Below are 20,486 nucleotides of genomic sequence, written 5' to 3'. Positions count from 1 at the left end.
GTTTCAAAAGGGGATCTGTTATGCCAGGGTGAACTGCTTCAAGGACTATTACCTGGTAGCACTCACTTCTACCATGAAAGGTTTGTCATGGCAGGAATAAACTACTGCCTGAGCAAGGACCTGGACCTGCTGCAACTTGCCTACCTCCACAGTAGGTCTACAGCACATGCAATTTCACTGGCTCGCTACTTGGCTTTGGGCCTCCTGGATAACTGCAATACCTACATTAGGCTGCTGTTTGATTACAGCTGGTGTTCAACATCATTTCCTCACTACAAGCTCCAAAACCTGGGCCTCTGTACCTCCTTCTGCAACTGAATCCTTGACTTCCTCATCAGGAGAGCACAGTCAGCATGGATCAGCAATAAAATCCCCTTCCTTGTTGACAATCAACACAAGGACATGTGCTCAGCCCACTGCTCTACTCTCCCTGCACTCAAAACTGTTTGGCTAGGCACAGCTCCAGTGTCATCTGTAAGTCACTGTCGTGCCAGAATCGCAGATGGTGATGAGGAGGTATGCAGGAGCAAGGTAGAATGGTTGGTCGGTTTGTGTCACAACTCACCATCAGTAAGAGCAAGGAACTGTTTGTGGACTTCAGCAAGGGGAATTCAGGCGAGCACACAGATATCTTTCGAGGGGTCAGCGGTGAAAAGAGTAAGTGGAAAGTCCCTGGCTGTCAACAGCTCCGAAGAACTATCCTGCACCCACACACTAATGCGATCATGTAAAAGGCATGTTAGCGACTCTACTTCATTAGGAGTTTGAGGAGATTTGGAAGGTAGACAACAACACTTGTACGTTTCTACAGATGTACCGTGGAGAGCAGTCTGACTGGGTACGTGGATTAGAGCAGGGGTTCCCAACTGGGGGACCAAGGACACCTTAGTGGCATGGGGCCATGGCATCGAAAAGTTGGAACCCTTGTACAGAGGCACCATGCACAGGATCACAAGAGACTGCAGAAGGTTGTAGACTCAGCCAGTCCATCACAGGGATAACCATGCCCAACACTGAGGACATTTTCGAGAGGTGGTGACTTAAAAATCTATTATTAAGGACCCTCACCATCTGGGACATGCCCTCTACTACCATTGGGGAGGAAGTACAGAGGCTTGAAGATACACACTCAATGTTTTAGGAACATTTTTCCCCCTCTACCGTTGGGTTGCTGAATAGTCTGTGATTTCATGAACACATCTTTTACACTACAATAATTTTTATTGTTTTGCATTGTACTTCTGCATCAAAACACTCAGGTCCACTGCCAGAGTAGAAAAGCCAGCAGTGGGTTGTTACGGTGGAAAAGAATTTTGATCAGAGACCAATCGGGACATCGGAAGCTTTGAGAAGAGACGATATCGCTGAGGTCCACTGCCCGAGTAGAAAAGCCAGCAGCGGCACACTACGGCAAAGAAAAGCTTTGATCAGTGACCAACCGGCATTTGGGATTGATTAGCAAGAGCAAATTAAAGCAAGGCAGGGGCAGGCACAGTGGCCCTTGTCAGACTAGTGATCTTGAGGCTTCACTCAGAGAAAGCAAAGGAAAGAAAAGTTCTAGGTTAAGTTTTCTTTTCCTTCCTTTCTTTATATCTGCTCAGACAGTAGAGATGCCAGGTAGGATAGTGCAACACTCCTCTTGCGGGATGTGGGAAGGCAGGGAGACCCCCCAGTGCCTCTGATAACAGCTGCCAGAAGTGCATCCAGCAGCAGCTTCTAACAATCCGCCTTAAGGAGTTGGAGGCGGAACTGGATGAACTCCTGATCACTTGGGAGGCTGAGGGGGTGATAGACAGGACATATGGAGAGGTAGTTACACCCAAGGTGCAGGACACAGGATACCGGGTGACAGTCAGGAGGGGAAAAGGGGTTAAACAGCCAGTGCAGTGTGGCCATCCCCCTCAATAACAGCTATACCACTTTGGATACTGTTTGGGGGTGGGGGGGGGGTGACCTAGCAGAGGAAAGTCAGAGTGCTCAGGTCTCTGGCACTGTGACTCAGAGGGAAGGAGGGTGAAGAGGCACAGTGTGGTTATAGGAGATTCATTAGTTAGAGGAACGGACAGGAGGTTCTGAGAGCAAGAGCAAGATTCCCAGATGGACTGTTGCCGTACGGGTGCCAGGGTCTGGGATATCTTGGACTGAGTCCTCAGCATTCTGAACTGAGACGGTGAAGAGGCAGTTGTGGTCCATGTATTTAGGTACTGAATACATGGGTAGGATGAGTGACGAGGTTCTGTTTAGGGATTTTCAGGGAATAGGGTGCTAAGTTAAAGAGCAGGACCTCCAGAGTTGTGATCTCAGGATTGCTACCATGCCACATGCTGGTGAGGCCAGAACTAGGAAAATTATAGCTTAATATGTAGCTAAGGAGTTGGTATAAGAGGGAGGGCATAAGGTTTTTGGATCATTTTTGGAAATATCCTTTTCCAAGATGGCGGCACAACACAGCTTGCAGCGGCCACTCCGGAGCTGATTATCGGTTATTTGTGAAGTGGGGTGCCATGTGCAATCATAATCGATTGAAAATGGACATGGGAGCATGGAGAAACATCGGGAAATTCCAGGAAGACCTTCTTCATTGTTGCTGCTGCTGTGAGGTCCGGAACTCTGCTGGAAAGAACAGGCCCCCAGTCCTCGGGGTTGTGTTGCCGATGGCCGTTGGCGTTTTAATACGCTCGGCAGAGGATGCTGCTCGGAGAAGCTGTGCCGGAGGGGATGGTCATCGGCTCGGAGGTTCGACGGACTCGGAGTCCGCTGCGGTCAGGTCGCTTTCGGTGTGTACTGTGTCTGCGAGGCTGGGATCGGTGGAGCTTTTGGTGTGTGCTGTGTCTGCGAGGCTGAGTCGGGCGGCACCGTGGAAGTCCATAGCGGGGGTATTCCCTTCTGCCGCCGGCGTGGGATGGCGAGTCTGTAGGTTCCCTGGGGACTTGTGGAAACTGTGGTGATTTCTTTTGAACTTATAGTCCTTTAACATCTTTGGACTATTTTTACTGTGCCCATTGTCTGTTTTTTATCAATTATGCTATTTTTTGCACTGTTGTAACTATATGTTGTAATTATGTGGTTTTGTGCAGGTCTTGTAGCTTTAGTTTTGGTCTTGTTTTGTCTGGTAGATTTAGAGCTCCTTTCCGGGAAACGTGCTAAACGGTAGCGCGATATTAATACTCAGCAGGCTCTCCAGACTCTGGATTGGGGATTGCCAAACGTTATGTGGATTTTCTAGTGTAGTCTGTTTTGTCGTGTGCTTTTGTGATATCATTCTGGAGGAACGTTGTCTCATTTTTTAACTGCATTGCAGTTGTGGTTTCTAAATGACAATAAACTGAAACTGGATCACTGGGTTGTCTTCGATTGCAGGTGGGACCTGTACAGATGGGACAGTTTGCATCTGAATTGGAGGGGGACTAATATTCTAGCAGGAAGGTTTGCTAATGCTGCAGGGTAGAGTTTAAACTAGAGTTGCAGGGGGATGGGAACCAGAGTTCCAGAACAGAGGGGTTGTGAGGCAGATCTTGGTAAGACCTCAGACAAAGTCAGGAATCAAAAGATTGAGCGTGGTGTGACTAGTGTCCTGAGCTGCGTATATTTCAGTGTAAGGAATGTTGTAGCAAAGGGTGGTGATGGTGCTGAAGACGAGGTAGCTGGTTTACAAACAAAGGTAATGTGTAGTGAGGAGAGGCTGTTGAGAGGGTAAAATTGTAGTCAACAGGATAAGTTGCAATGTAAAAGACGGACAAAATGAAAATGTTATACTGTTGTGGGCATCACTGAATCATGGATGCGAGAAGATTATAACTGGGAGCTTAATGTCCAATGATACACATTGTTTCAAAAGGATGGGCAGGAAGGCAAAGGGGCAGTGGGTCATTGCTCTTTTAGTAAAAAAATAAATCAAATCGTTAGAAAGAGGTGACATAGGGTTGGAAGGCCTTAAACATAGAAACATAGAAAATAAGTGCAGGAGTAGGCCATTCGGCCCTTCGAGCCTGCACCGCCATTCAGTATGATCATGGCTGATCATCCAACTCAGAACCCTGTACCTGCTTTCTTTCAATACCCCTTGATCCCTTTAGGCACAAGGGCCATATCTAACTTCCTCTTAAATATAGCCAATGAACCGGCCTCAACTGTTTCCTGTGGCAGAGAATTCCACAGATGCACCAGCCTTGAATCATTGTGAATAGAGCTAAGAGACTGCAAGGGTAAAAAGACCCTGATGGATGATGTATACAGACCCCCAAACAGTAGTAAGGATGTGGTCTACAAACTGCAATGGGAGATTGAAAATGCACACCAAAGCAATGTTCCAATAGTCATGGGGGATATCAATGTACAGGTAGTTGGGAAAATCAGGTTGGTGCTGAATTCCAGGAGAGGCAATTTAATTCTGGATTTATTGAAACCTATCGAGTGGTGAAAAGCCTTGTTAGAGTAATTGTAGAGAGGATGTTTCCTATGGTGGGAGAGTCTAAGACCAGAGGACCCAGCCTCACAATAGAGGGGTGTCCTAGACTGGAGATGAGGAGGAATTTATTTAGCCAGCGAGTAGACAATAGACAATAGGCAATAGGTGCAGAAGTAGACCATTCGGCCCCTCGAGTCTGCACCGCCATTCTGAGATCATGGCTGATCATGGTGATGAATCTGTGGAATTTGTTGCCACAGGCAACTGTGGAGGCCAAGTCTTTCTGTATATTTAAGGAAGAGGTTGATAGATTCTTGATTTGTCAGGGCATGAAGGGACATGGGTAGAAGGCAGGAGATTGGGACTGAGAGGAAAATTGGATCACCCATGACGAAATGGCAGAGGAGACTTGATGGGCCCAATGGCCTAATTCTGCTCCTATATCTTGTGGTCTTATGGTCTAAATCAAACCTCATGACATATAGCAGTGATTCATTTACTTTATTTAGAGTTACAGCGTGGAACAGGTCTATCTGCCTAATGAGTTGCACTGCCCAGCAACCCACGTATTTAACCCTAACCTAACCACAGGACAATTTACAATGAATGAACAAATAACCCACTGACTTTGGAGTAAAAGTTGGTGGGAATAAACCAGAGTAGCTGGAGGAAACCCATACAGTCACAGGGAGAGCAGACAACAGTCTGGAATTGAATTCCTAACTCCGTCGCTCTCAGCCTCAATAGTGCTGCACTAACCACTACGCTATCGTGGAGTACCATCTGTAAGGACCTTTACCATTCAGGACATGGTGTATTCTCTACCAAAGGAGGCATTTGGGAGACTGCTTCGCTTAGCACCTACATTCCCTTTGCTAAAACAAGCGGGATTTCCCAGTGGTCACCCATTTTAATTCCACTTCCCATTCTGATATGTCCATCCATGGTCTCCTCCACTGTCGTTTTGAGGTCACACTCAGGTTGGAGGAACAACACCTTATATTCCATTTGGGTAGCTCCAACCTGATGGCATGAGCATCAATTTCTCAAACTTCCAGTAATGCCTCCCCCCATTTCCCATCTCCCTTTCCCTCTCTCATGTTATCTCCTTGCCTGCCCATTACTTCCCTCTGGTGCTCAATCAACCTCCCAGCTCTTTGCTTCATCCCTCCCCCTCCAAGTTTCACCTAACACCTGGTGGTTTTCTTTCCCCTCCCCCCCCCACCTTTCAAATCTACTCCTCAGCTTTATTCTCCCATTGCTGCTGAAAGGTTTCGGAACAAGACGTTGATGCCGCCTGGCCTGCTGAGTTCCTCCAGTACTTCATGTGTGTTCCCCTCCGTATCCTTGAGTTATCCTCTTGTTCTTGATGTGTGTATAAAATGCCTTGGGATTCAGCTTAATCCTACTTGCCTAGGTCTTTTCGTGGCCCATCCTGGCTTTCTTAATTTCCTTCTTTAGTTCTTTTCTGGTTTCTTTATACTCCTCGTGTGCTCTGTTTGATCTCAACATTTGAAGCTTTTCATACTTGACCTTTATCTTCTTGACTAAATCCATCACCTCTCTGGACATTCAAGGTTCTCCTGTCTTTCCATCCCCATCCTTCCTTCTGACAGGAACATACCTTTCCTGTACTCTGTGCAATTGATCTTTTTCACATGTCTGATGAGGACATGTCAGAAAAAAAGATGTTCCCAATTTACTCTTCTTAGTTCCTGTCTAATATCCTCATAATTTACTCTAAATTAAAACTCCCCTGCAAGGACCATACTTACCCTTATCTATAACTATCCTGAAAGTTGAGGAATTGTGGTCGCTTCTCCCTAACTTCTCACCCTCTGAAAGCTCACTCAGTTAGAAAACCCACTGAAGACCAAGCTCAATTCCTAACACCAGGTCCAGTACAACCTCTCCTCTTGTTAGACTGTCCACATATTGATTTAAGAAACCCTCCTGAATATACTTAACAAATTATGCCCCATCCAATCCCCTTGGACTAAAAAGTTTATATTTGGGAATATAAATAAAATATTTGATGACATATTAGGTGGCATGGTGGAGCTACATCTCTAGGTGTGAGGTGTTCCTTCCCTCCACTAGCTGGCAGGACACCCTTGGGCAAGATGTAGCACCTGCTTAGTCCCACGATCAGGGTCACATGAAGCCACGGTAACAGGAGGTGGATGGTCCTATGACGAGCTGGTGCACATCACAAGTCCACTGACGGTGGGCAGACAATCTCTGAGAGTATTGATAATGGCTGGGTTCACCCATCTTGTAAAGACACTGCCCAGAAGATGTTACAAGGTGAGGGGCAGGTTGCTCAAGGAGGACTCAAATGCAGGACACAATCACATTTTTTTTGTCAGGTTAACTAAAATAGAGTTTATTACTCTTTACAAGGAGAACCATGACATAAGGATAGAACACAGACCTTGGATTTGGGGACTTGGACACAAGGAACACCACAGCCAGGACTTGATACTTTGGACTTGGAACACCAGGGCCAGGACTTGATACTCAAACACAGGACGTGAAACATTGAGCCGGGACTCCACCTTCAGACACCAGGCATGGAGCCGGGACTCTAACACCAGGGTCAGGACCCTTCTTTAGACAGGACATGGATATGGAGACCACACAACAACAGTCCATGCGAGTAGTGGCAAATGGCCTGCCTACTGAACTGGATACATGATGACAAGACAACGGATGGTACTATCACTGGACCCAAGATTGTTCCAAGCTGCGGGAGCTCTTGACTCACCCTGGCGGGTTAACCTTGCCTGGACCCACTCTGGCAAGGGATGGCGAATTGCTGGCACTTTCTGCGGGAGGAGTCTTGGCTTGCTCCTGCGAGAACCTGAGCTGTCTCTGGCTAGATGACTTTGGCTCGCGGTAGCTATGGTGACTTCGCTAGCGCTCCATAACGCTCTCGCCCCAAACGGCTGAAGCCAGGGGCTTTTAAACTGCCGGTTCGGTCAAGAGTAAATTACCTTAATCACCAAGCTCGAGGGACACGTGAAACAGGGAGTTAAAGGAGTCAATGGTCCGAATCATAACACAACCTAGATAAATTTAAAGGGAAACCGATCCGGATCATGACAGAAGAAGGCAATGGCAAACCACTGCTGTAGAATATTTGCCAAGAACAAAGATGATCATGGAAAGAGAAAAGAATAAGACGAGCTTATTCACAGATTAAAGCTGGATAGAAGACCATGATCACTCATGTCCTGTGGCCTTTATCAATCGTGGGATTGAGTTTAGGAGCCGAGAGGTAATGTTGCAGCTATATAGAACCCTGGTCAGACCCCACTTGGAGTACTGTGCTCAGTTCTGGTCGCCTCACTACAGGAAGGATGTGGAAACCATAGAAAGGGTGCAAAGGAGATTTACAAGGATGTTGCCTGGATTGGGGAGAATGCCTTAAGAGAATAGGCTGAGTGAACTCGGCCTTTATTCCTTGGAGTGATGGTGAAATAGAGGGGACCTGATAGAGATGTATAAGCTGATGAGAGGCATTGATCATGTGGATAGTCAGAGGCTTTTTCCCAGGGCTGAAAAGGCTAGTACGAGAAGGCACAGTTTTAAGGTGCTGGGGAGTAGGTACAGAGATGTTAGGGGTAAGTTTTTTATGCAGAGAGTGGTGAGTGCATGGAATGGGGTTGGTGACAGTAGTGGAGACGGATACAATAGGGTCTTTTAAGAGATTCCTGGACAGGTATATGGAGCTCAGAAAAATAGAGGGCTATGGGTAACCCCAGGTAATTTCGAAAGTAAGGACATGTTTGGCACAGCTTTGAGGGCCGAAGGGCCTGTATTGTATGGTAGGTTTTCTATGTTTCTATGACACAGCACGCAATGTGTATGTCAATGGTAATAACCTGTTTCTGATTCTAAACTCTTGTGATTAGGTTTTGTTGGTTCATTCAGGAACTGAATGATTGAAGGGAGTAGCTGTTCTTTTTATATCAGATATTTTATTATGGAGTTCAAAAGGAATATTTGAGTTAATAAGAATGGAGACTCCCCTAGCTTTAGCGGTAAATGATGAATGAAAATGCTGACCCGCCCACTTTGACAAAAGCCGGGAGTTATCAGAACAACGAAGATGAGTTTCTTGAAGGAAAGCAATATCAGCTTTGAGTTGTTCGATATGTGAGAATACCTTCCTCCTTTTAACAGGGTGATTCAATCCCTTTACGTTCCAGCTCACGAATTTAAGTGCACTAGCCATTATCGATTACTAATGCATAAAAGGCAGAAGGCATATAAAAAGTCAAGCAGTACAATAGCAGTCTGGGAGCAGAGATGTAAACATAGATTCGTAAAATCAACACTTATACATGTCCTGAGCAATAAAGAGATATAATATATACAGTGAGTGATGTTGGAACTAGAAAACTCACCCCACCCACACAACCCAAAACTAGACAGCTACCAAAACAAGTAGCTAGCTCTATCAAAAAAATTAACCCAAATACAACTTCCAGATCTGTGTCATTAACAGCAGTTCCGCATAAATACTATAATAAATAGTAACTAGTTTATGCACTAAAAACGTAACTACAGATTAGAACACCTTCTGCAGGAATATAAAACTTAATACAGAGAAAATCGGAAGAGGACCAAAACTAACCTGCCAGTGAAAAAATTATAGAAGAATAAAGTAAGAGAAAGGAAAATAAAGGGATAAAAAAAGGAGAGGAAGGGGAAAATTATAAATTCAAGACGAGTATTTATCAACCATTTACAGAGAAGAGAGAAAAAAATTCAGAAATTAGAAAAAAGGGGTGAAGAAAAGAAAAAAGTATAATAAAATAAATAAATATAAAAAGAAGGAAAAATAGATCGGCAATTAAACTGTGAACCAACAAAGAGGAAGGCCTTCACTGAAGACTTCAAACCTCCAAAACAAGTTAAAGTCAGTTGTAGAACTCTGTAGATAAAGTTGTACAACAATAAAAGATAGATTTCACACACACCAGATCCAGGGAGAGATTGTCAACAGCCCTTAGAGTTTCGATGAATAATGTCTGAATGATTCAAGTAAAGTCTGAGTCCAGGAAAAGTAATTTTACTATGAGAAGTACTTATCCACCATTTTAGGAGGTCTGATCGGGTTCCAAAGATGGCTGGATAGCCGGAAGACTTGCCACAAATGCTTCAGCTTCCTTGGCTGACTTAAACCATTTGTATTTCCCAGTGTTAAGTTTGATTCGTAGATCAGCAGGGGAACGAAGCGAAGGTTTAAAACCACGATCAAAAAGCACTTTCATTGCGCCTTTAAACTCAACGCGCATCTTTAAGGTCTGGGGTGCAAAATCTTCCACAAAGCGAATGGTTGTATCCTGGAAAATGAAAGAACCTCTGCGATGTGCCTCTACGATCAGACGGTGCTTTACCTGGTATTGATGGAAGCTCAAGATTACTGGTGGGAGTAGCTGTTCTTGAACCTTCAATGCTTCTGCCATTGGGCTATAAGGGACCCAAGCTGAAGATGAGGCATTGAAGATGTTCTGTCTCCTTGGTGCCTTATCCTTTTAACATCTTTTGGGAGTTAGAACATAGAACATAGAACATGGAAAATGAAACACAGCATGGGCTCCTCAGTCCATGATGTTGGACCAACATTTTAACCTACTCTAAGATCAATCTAACCTTTCCTTTCCATATAGTCCTCTATCTCTTAATGCCCTTACTGTACCTGTCTCTTCCACCAGCTCTGGCAGGGTGTTCCATGCACCCACCTCTTACGGTGTAAAAAACCTACTGCTGATGTCCCCCTTGTACTTTCCTCCAATCACCTTTAAGTTATGCCCCTTCATATCACCCCGCAAACAGTCTCTATCTATCCATTGGATCTATGCCTCTTACCACCTTGTACACCTCTACTTCTCATGCCCCTTTGAGCTGAGGGCGATGGTGGGAGGAGAATTCACGGGGAATTCCTGGATGAAGTTGCATCAAGCTATTTCAGTGACAAAGAGAAACATTTTTTTTCTGCTGTACATTTCCTGAATGTTCTTCCCCTTTCCTTTCAATACAGCTTGCTTCAGGGTACCGTAACTCTTAGATTAAATGCACATTGTGCATTAATTTTTATAATGTTGCTTATGCTGGCATTTATGCACATTTTATTCCCTATCCGTGCTTTAACTGCAAACTTTTAAAAATATAGTTCTGTATTCTTTATAATTGTTGAATGTTGATTTTTTGTTACATTCTGTGCCAATAACACCACAGCAAATTCGTAAGCAAAGCACGCAAAAAGCTGCAGGTCTTGAAGAGATACCTCGGCCCGAAAGGTCGACTGTTTATTCATTTCCACTGAGTTCCTTCAGTGCTTTATGAGTGTTGCTTTGGATTTCTAACATCTGCAGAATTGCTTGTGTTTAGCAAATTCCTAATACATGTAGTAAATAAAGTTAATTTGGAATTAAGTTGGAGTGTGCACTGGTAGTGGAGACTGATGAACCCCAATCACTGGACAAAATGGAGATCTTATCCCAATGTTTGTACCTGTTTCCAGAAATGGGCATGTCTCCCTTTCCCAATGGATGTTTGCATCTGGAACTCCTGGACTCTCCTCAGCCCTACACTTCCTCTGTTCCTGCATCATCATCGTGTCTAAATCCCACAACCCTCACCCCATCATGATGTCAGAGGGGGGTGTGGTCTCAAGAAGGCAAATTGCCATGAGCTTCGGAAGGCCAAGCAGGGACCGACAATAAATGCTGGCCACGCTAGAGCCACCCACACCCATAGCTTGATTTTTACGCCATCTCACCACTTCTTACATCCACAAAATTAGAGAGAGAAAGGCAGAAAGACAAATGAGGCTAGTGAATGATGGCTCTGGTTGGAAGACAGTGGTTGATGATTGGAAGGTGCTTGTAAGGTGGCCAATATTTCACAACACTTGCCAACTTGGGCAGAGTGGATCAGGCTTAGCGTTTGTTCTCAAGACTGGAGCGAACCAGACTTCATTACATTCAGACATCCTGAATAAAGCTCAACAGTTTATTCCAAACGACTTTGAAAATATTCAGTTATGGCAAGGAATCAGAAAAGATGAGATATGATGGGACTTTTTTGCAAGTGGAGTGTGGAGTACTACAGTAAGGAAATCTTACTGTATAGAGATTTAGGATGTTACCAAAGACCCCAACAAATTTCTGCAGACGTATTGTGGAGAGCATTACAGCTCGGGACATTGGAGTTCAGAGTACAATTCCAATGTCATACGTAAGGAGTCAGTATGTCTTTCCTGTGGAATACATGGGATTTCTGCAGGTGCTCCAGTTTTCTCCCACAGTCCAAAAATGTACTGGTTAGTAGGTTAATTGGTCATTGCAAATTGTCTCATGACCAGGCAAAGGTTAAACTGGGGGTTACTGGGTGGTATGGCTCGAAGGAGCAAAAGGGCTTTAATCTAGGCTATATCTCAATGAAATAAAATAAAAAATAAAATTCAGACTGGCTGCATCAGAGCCTGATAAGGTGGTTCCAAAGTGCAGGACTGATAGAGGCTGCAGAGGGTTGTAGACACAGCCAGCTCTGTCAGGGGCACAAGCCTCACCTCCGTTACAAACGCCCTCGAGAGATGGTGCCTCAGGAAGGCTCTGCCCAACATTAAGGAACCTTGCCTTATGGGGCATGCCCTCTTCTTATTAATGCCATTAGGGATGGGGAAGTTCAGGAGCCTGAAGTCACACAGTCAACGCTTTAGGAACAGCTTCTTCTCCCCTGATATCAGATTTCTGAATGGACATTGAACCCATGAACACTACCTCGATATTACATTCAAACTATTTATTTCTATCTCTCTTTCTCTCTATCTATCCATTTATTTATTGCAATTTAGTCATAAAGTCATAGAGCACTACAGCACAAAAACATGCCCTTCAGCCCATCCAGTTCATGCTGAATTATTATTCTGCCTGGTCCCATCTACCTGTACCTGGACCATAGCCCTCCATACCCCTCCCATCCATGCACTCATCCAAATTTCACTTGAATGTTGTTTAAACCTATAATAATTGATTTACATACTACACAAAATGACAAATATCACGTGTTGGTGATAATCAGCCTGATTCTAATTCGGATTCAGATTCTGAACTGTAGAGGTGACCGCTCCTGGAGTGCGCAAATGTGTTTAGTCTGACAGAGTCCTGGAGACGTATAGCACAGAAATGGGCCCTTTGTCCCATCTAGAGATAGGAGCATATTGTTCCCTTATAGTGGGGACACAGGTGGACAGGGTGGCAAACACTTGCAGTAAGTTTTAGGGCCTTGGGGATTGTTATAGAACTGAGAGACCAAAGAGTACAGTTACTTGCAGCCCAGATGAAGGGTCTTGGCCAGAAATATTGACTTTCATAGATGCCGCCTGACCTGCTGAGCTCCTCCAGCACTGTGTGTGGTTCTGGTTCAGGTGCATAGTTCCCAGAGATTGAAGACACAGGTGGACAGGATGTTGAACTTACACAGTAAGGGATAGGGCGCTATGGAGATTGTTGTCAGTCCCCACTAATCCCATTCATCTGCAATAAAGTCCATCAGGGCATTGGGCCCATCGAGTCTGCTCCACCGTTCAAGCATGGCTGGTTTACTGTTCTTCTCAACTCCATGCTCCTGCTTTCTCCCTGTAAGCCTTGTTGCTCTTACTAATCAAAAACCTATCAATCCTTGCTTTAAGTATACTCAGTGACTTGGCTTCCACAGATTCACCACCATCTGACTAAAGAAATCTCTGTTCTAAACAGTCATCCCTCTATTTTAAGGCTGTGCCTTCTGGTCCTAGTCTCCCCTACTATGGGCAACATGCTCTCCCTTCAATATTCAATAGGTTTCAATGAGAATTCCCTCTCATTCTTTTAAACTCCAAAGAGGATAGGTCGAGAGCCATCAAACACTCCTCATACGTTAAACCTTTAATTCCCAGGATCATCCTCATGAACGTTGAATCGTGGCTATTAATATTTGAGTAACTTTTATAATGGAGTTTGTTATTTATAATAAATGAGAGAATAGAGCCACAAGACATTGAAAGGAGTGACACAGTACTGCAACAGGGACACAGGGTCAGTTCTCGCCACTGTCTGAAAGGAGTTTGTGACCGTGTGGGTTCTCTTTGGGTGCTCCCAAAGACGTCTGGGTTAGTAGGTTAATTAGTCACATGGGTTTATTTGGGCAGCACAGGCTTCTTGGGCTGGAAGGGCTTTTTACCATGATGTATCTCTAAATAAATTTTAAAAATGTTAAGATAAATTAATGAAAATAAAAATTGAAGAATATTCAGGAACTTAGGAGATTGGACATTACATAATACATGCCCTTCGGCCCATGATGTTGTGCCAACTTTTTTTACCTACTGTAAAATCAAGCTAACTTTTCCCTCTGACATAGCCTTCATTTCTCTATCATTCATGTGCCTCTCTAAAATACCCCATTGTATCTGCCTTAACACCTCCCCTGGCAGTGTGTTCCACACATGCATCACTCTCTGTATAAGAAAACTCACCTCTGACATCTCCCCTGTACTTTCCTCCAATCACTTAAAAATTATGCCCCTGATATTAGCTACCTCCGCCCCAGGAAATAGTCCTTGGTTCTCCTTTGCAACAGGAAGAAATAATCAAAATAATTTTGTCTGTGTGACTGAGAAAATAATTTGGTAAAAAAATCTAGCACTTCATTGTTTCAAAATAAGAAAAACAGAAAGCAAACCGTGCACACAAGGGGATAAGGATTTTTAATTATAGATGTGTTTCACAAGATATTTAAAGGCAATTTCTTCCCTTTTCATCTAAGTGGTAAATTTCATACTTCCCAATTACTGTATCCACACTAAGCTGCAGAAGTGATGAGTGAAACTGACTTCCAGCAAAGCTGATGGTGTCACTCTAAGGAACTCATCTTATAAAAACTTGTCAATTCCTCAGGCTTATTCCGTCTTCAGCCCCCTTCCTTTGCAGTTCGCATCAACTCTTCCTGTAATGAAATGACTAATACCCACCCACTTGTACCCACTGTACATCCTGAGTGCTTACATCCCTGTGACTATCAACCCGACCCAATCTTGCACTGTTTACAAATACTCTTCTTTTCTGCTGAGGGTGGTGTAATTGAAATTTAGAGTGAAGTCCACAGAAAGCCAGAGTGTTGCTCAAGGCAGAGTAAAAGATGGAAGTGTAAGGAACAGATGGGTTTTTGAGAGAGGGTAGTAGTTTCACATCACAGAGGATCTCACTTGGACTGTACCTACCTGCTGTGTGGTGAAAAAAGCACAACTCTCCTCGTTCACCTCTGACGGCTGAAGAAGTTCAGCATGAGTCCCCAAATCCTTCGGACTTTCTACAGGGGCACCATCAAGAGCATCCTGACTGGCTGGTACGGGAACCGTACTACCGTCAATCATAGGGCACTGCAGAGAGTGGTGCGGACAGCCCAGTGCGAACCGTACCACCCTCAATCACAGGGCACTGCAGAGAGTGCTGCGGACAGCCCAGTGCGAACCGTACCACCCTCAATCACAGGGCACTGCAGAGAGTGGTGCGGACAGCCCAGTGCGAACCGTACCACCCTCAATCACAGGGCACTGCAGAGAGTGGTGCGGACAGCCCAGTGCGAACCGTACCACCCTCAATCACAGGGCACTGCAGAGAGTGTTGCGGACAGCCCAGTGCGAACCGTACCACCCTCAATCACAGGGCACTGCAGAGAGTGGTGCGGACAGCCCAGTGCGAACCGTACCACCCTCAATCACAGGGCACTGCAGAGAGTGGTGCGGACAGCCCAGTGCGAACCGTACCACCCTCAATCACAGGGCACTGCAGAGAGTGGTGCGGACAGCCCAGTGCGAACCGTACCACCCTCAATCACAGGGCACTGCAGAGAGTGGTGCGGACAGCCCAGTGCGAACCGTACCACCCTCAATCACAGGGCACTGCAGAGAGTGGTGCGGACAGCCCAGTGCGAACCGTACCACCCTCAATCACAGGGCACTGCAGAGAGTGGTGCGGACAGCCCAGTGCGAACCGTACCACCCTCAATCACAGGGCACTGCAGAGAGTGGTGCGGACAGCCCAGTGCGAACCGTACCACCCTCAATCACAGGGCACTGCAGAGAGTGGTGCGGACTGCCCAGTGCGAACCGTACCACCCTCAATCACAGGGCACTGCAGAGAGATGCTGCCCCCGGCACATCCTCGCTGATTTGACTCGATGCAAGCAATACATTTCACTGTATGTGTCGATGTACATGTGATAAATACGGTCACTGGCCGCTCTATCACGTCCACCTGCTCGTTAATGCAAATATCTAATCAGCCAATCGCAAGGCAGCAACTCAATGCATAAAAGTATGCAGACACGGTCAAGAGGTTCAGTTGTTGTTCAGATTGAACAGGAAACAACCAGGTGAAAGCACCTTATTAATGAGGAGAGTGGCCAGACTGGTTCAAGGCGACAGTAACTCAAGTAACCAGTGGTGTGCTTCTCTGAGAGCTCAACACGTCCAGCCTTGAAGAGCCTGAGCCGCAGCAGCAGAAACCCACAAACGTACATTCAGTGATGACTTTATTTGGCACAGAAAGTACCTAAGTGGTCACTGAGTGTGAAACTAATCTTTAGATCTATGGAAGGGCCAGTACAGAGTGGGGCAGGTTTTAGATGCAGGGTGTGTGGGTGGGAGAAGCTGTGAAACCAAGTCTGAAAAGGTGACCTTGGAACAAGAGCACGGAGTGCAGCAGGGTTAGAGGCTGCTCAGACCGTCAAGCTTGGCAGTAAGTTTACAGATGACACTAAATATGTGGAAGGATGTGGAAGCTATGGAGAGGGTGCAGAGGAGATTTACCAGGATGTTGCCTGGATTGGAGAACAAGTCATATGAAGCAAAGTCAGCAGAGCTGGGACTTTTCTCTTTGGAGCGTAGAAGAATGAGAGGGGACTCAATAGAGGTCTACAAGATTATGAGAGGCATAGATAGGGTGGATAGTCAGTACCTGTTTCCCAGGGCACCAATAGCAAACACAAGAGGGCATAGGTACAAAATTAAGGGAGGGAAGTTTAGGGGAGACATCAGGGGTAAGTTTTTTTACACAGAGGGTTGTGAGTGCCTGGAATGACTTGCCACGGATGGTGGTGGAGGCTAAAACATTAGGGCCTCTTGGACAGGGACATGGATGAAAGAAAAATAGAGGGTTATGGGGTAGTGTGGGTTTAGTGCTTTTTTTTAGGATTATATGGGTTAGCACAACATGGAGGGCTGAAGGGCCTGTACTGTGCTGTAGTGTTCTATGGTTCATTGGTTAAATAGATGGTGTGCCTGACAGCGAAGGTGGCTCACAGGATTTACGGAGGGATCTTGATCAGCTGGCAGAGCAGTCTGAGGAATGACAAATTACATTTCGGGAAGGCAAGTAAAAGCAGGTGCTCGGGCCCTGGGGAGCCGTGTAGAACAGAGGGACCTCGGGTCCATAGAGAGGAGGCTGGTTTCTGTGATGTTGATCCAGTCTTCCCTCCCTGCTACAACTTTCCAGTCTGTAAATCTCCTCTGCAGCACAATCACATACTGGGCAGGTCTTTGTTTAAACGCTGATGGTGTGGAGATCTAGGTTAACTCAAAGACTTATGGTAATGTTTTTGAAACTGGGAGGGGGCAGGGCAGTAGTGCTAGTCTTGTAGCAGCTGAGAGGAAGTGTCTGTGTTGGCCAGTGTTTGCAACCTGCTAAAGTCTGTGCACTGCCTGTCTCTCAGGGGTTGGTGTTGGCCAGTAAGTCCGTGTCTCCGCAACCCCCTCTGCACTGTAGCACTGCGAGTGAATTATTTCCTCAGGAGGGTGATACAGTCATGGAAGAACTCCAGGCAGGTAAGTGACTTGTCAAGCTCCTCAATGCTGCCAACTATGCCCTCCATCAGTGTCCGCTCACTGACGTGCCCCAGCACAGAGTGAAGTGGCACAGAAAGATCCAGGCTGGAGATGAAGAGGAGACAGGGAGATCATGTTGAGAGTGAGAGTCTTGACAGGGGAGATGCTGAAAGATTGTTTCCCCTGGTAAGGGAGTGTGGATAAAAGGGAGAACAAGAAAAAAACTGCTGGGGGAACAATGTATTGAGTAGTATCCGTGGGGTGGGAAAGGAAGTGTGATGTTCAGGTCGAGACGCTTTAGGAGTCAAGGGTCCTGACCTGAAGCATTCACAATTCAAAATCTGAATCAGGTTTATTATACAGTGTGAAATCTGTCATGTTTTGTGCAGTACAATGCAAGACAAAAAATTGCTGTGAATTACAATATAAATAAAATGATAACAAGTGGAAGAGAGGAATAGTGAGGTAGAGTTCATGGGTTCATGGTCTGTTCAGAAATCTGATAGCAGAGGGGAGAAGGTGTTTCTAACACACTGAGTGTGTCTTTAGGCTCCTGCACTAGGTTGTAAGGTTGGCATATACCAGATGTTGAGGGTTCTTCATGATGAATGCTAACTTCTTGAGGAACCCTTTTTGAAGATGCTGGGTAGGATTGTGCCCTTTATGGAGCTGGCTGAATCTAAAACCCTGTGCAAATCACTCTCCGCACCCCCACCCCTCTCGTGACAGACGGGTGCGTTGCTCCCGCGGCTTGCTTTCTGCACGGAGGAGCCTCCTGAGGGCCGGAGATTCAGGACCATCCAATGGAAGCAGAGGGATGAGGAGGAAACTTTTATTTTGGAAGTCTCCACCCGCTGAACTATGGGGAGGCATCGAGTGCGGTCCTGTGCCATGAAAGGGACACATTCTTGGTTAAAAAGGGAGTCAACAGTTGTGGGGAACTGAAAGGGATCTAAACTTCTTTTCCTGCACTGTCTCCTCATCTCACGTTTGCATGAACCGTTCTCCAACTTCCATACTTCCTAGTAGACGTGCTGTGAGTATGCCCAAGGTCAGTCATGAGCCTATGTAGTTCTGGAACTTCATACTATGAAATTGGTTTCCTGTTGGACAGACTCTAGGAAGGAGCTCACCATAAAACCATAAGACATCGGAGCAGAATTAGGTTGTTCAGCCCACCAAGTCTGTTCCACCATTCCATCACAGCTGATTTATAATCCCTCGCAACCACATTCCACCGTCTTCTCCCCCTGACTAATCAAGTATCCATCAACCTCTTCCTTAAGTACCCAATGATGGCCTCCATGGCCGTCTGTAGCAATGAATTCCAGAGATTCACCACGTTCTGGCTTAAGGTATTCCCTATTCTAAAGGGACGTCCTTTTATCCTGATGCTGTGCCCTTCGGTCCTGGACTCCCCCACTTTTCGAAATAACTTCTCCACATCCAGTCTTTCAAAATTCAGCAGGTTTCATCTAATTTAGATTAAGATTCATAAAGATTATATCTCACCTTGCAAAAGGAGATTCAGGATTCAGGATTCCCATTCCCATTCCCACTCAACACCAGGATCACACTGTTGAAACCTGAGGCCATGTAGACAGCAGTCTAGAGGGCTTCTGTGATTGAATAACGGGTGAGATGCTGGAGACGTTCCCTGTAGACCCACAGAATGAGGCAGAGAGCTTCAGGGTAAAAATCACTGCTGTGGAGAAGTTTTGTGGGTATGATGGAGACACCTGGATGGTATATTGCCTCAGTTTGGGTATACTTAAGGCAGAGGTTGATAGATTCTTGATTGGTCAGGGATATGGGGAGAAGGCAGGAGATTGGGGCTGAGAGGGTACATTGATCAGCCATGATGAAATGGTGGAACAGCCTCAATGGGCCAAATGGCCTAATTCTGCTCCTGTATTTTATGGTCTTAAGTCTGAAGAAGCCATTTGCTGTCCTGGAATTCCGAGCATTAAGGATCAGCTTCATTCACCACACACATTTACATGGATTAGGAATTTGCTCTTATGTGTTGGTCAGAATGCAACATGCAACAGGATTCAACAATTATAAGGAATAATGCAAAAAATATAAAATTAGAGGTTAAGTTGCAGATATGTAACGAAATGTGCATAAATACAATAAATACCAGCATGTATTTACAATAAACAGCATTGTCGTAGCAGTACAGTAGCATGACACTCTACAGTACCCGGGTTCATCTCTCGCTGCTGTCTGTCAGGAGTCTGCACGCTCTCCCCGTGCCTGCTCCGGTTTCCTCCATGGTCCAAATACATGCAAGTTGGTTGGTTAATTGGCCATTGTAAATTGTCCTGTGATTTGGCTAGGGTTACGTCGGGGGTCGTTGGGTGGTGCAGCTCGAAGGGCCAGAAAGGCTTGTTTGGCGCTGTGTCCCAATAAATAAATCAAATGAAATAGAATAAAAAGTGGTCACAATGCAGTGACAGGGTAGCAGATAGAGGGGGTGGGGGGCTATCTAGAACGTTTGATCAGATTACCTGCCTGGGGGAAAGAATCATTTAAGATGACAAAGTTTCTGTTAAATATCCCTGTCACACTTTACCAGAGGGGGGTTTCTTTGGGCAGCCGCTACAGAGCTGGACTCTGTGCATCCATACTTGCATCATTCTACAGATACGCATTAGATGCATCATGGCCTCGTACGGGAACTGTACTGCAGCGGGCAGGAAGTCACTGGCACCAGCCTACCCACCACCAGGGACATATACACAGAAAGGTGCCGGAGAAAGGCAGCAACCCACCCACTCATGGATTGTTTGTCCCACTCCCATCAGGGAAGAGTCTCGTAGCATCCATTCCAGGACCACCAGACTCAAAAACAGCTACTTTCTCCAAAAAGTAAGGATGATCAACACCTCCACCCACTAACCCACCCCTCCACATCCCCACCACCACTATTTAATCACTTGCTGTCAGAGTCACCTTATGTACAGACACTCCTGTGCCAGTGTCACTTTATGAGCATACAATCAATGTATATAAGCTATCTTATGTATTTATATTTATTGTATTGGGCTGTGCTACATCAGGTCCAGAGGAACAATGACCTCATTCTCCTTTACACTTGTGTATTGGAAATGACATAAAGCAATCTTGAACCTTCTAAGTTCAAACTACTGTACATGTTTGATCAAAGTACTTGTTTGATGTACAGCCTTGAGA

The 20,486-nt window shown here is 45.5% G+C and overlaps 1 protein-coding gene across 1 annotated transcript in view; it reads left to right on the top strand.

The window, feature by feature from the left end:
- Nucleotides 1-17,161: 17,161 nt before the first annotated feature.
- LOC132383257 (cytohesin-3-like) overlaps nucleotides 17,162-20,486 on the top strand; it is a 104,759-nt gene continuing 101,434 nt past the window's right edge. Inside the window, exon 1 of the mRNA XM_059954205.1 lies at nucleotides 17,162-17,288. Coding sequence (XP_059810188.1) covers nucleotides 17,270-17,288 — 19 coding nt within the window. The 5' untranslated portion in view covers nucleotides 17,162-17,269. The remainder of the gene's footprint in view (nucleotides 17,289-20,486) is intronic.

Source organism: Hypanus sabinus, chromosome 29 (assembly GCF_030144855.1).
Source record: "Hypanus sabinus isolate sHypSab1 chromosome 29, sHypSab1.hap1, whole genome shotgun sequence".
In the NCBI taxonomy this organism is placed as follows: domain Eukaryota; kingdom Metazoa; phylum Chordata; class Chondrichthyes; order Myliobatiformes; family Dasyatidae; genus Hypanus; species Hypanus sabinus.
The sequence above is the reverse complement of the archived record's forward strand: the minus strand, read 5'-3'. Positions and strand labels throughout refer to the sequence as shown.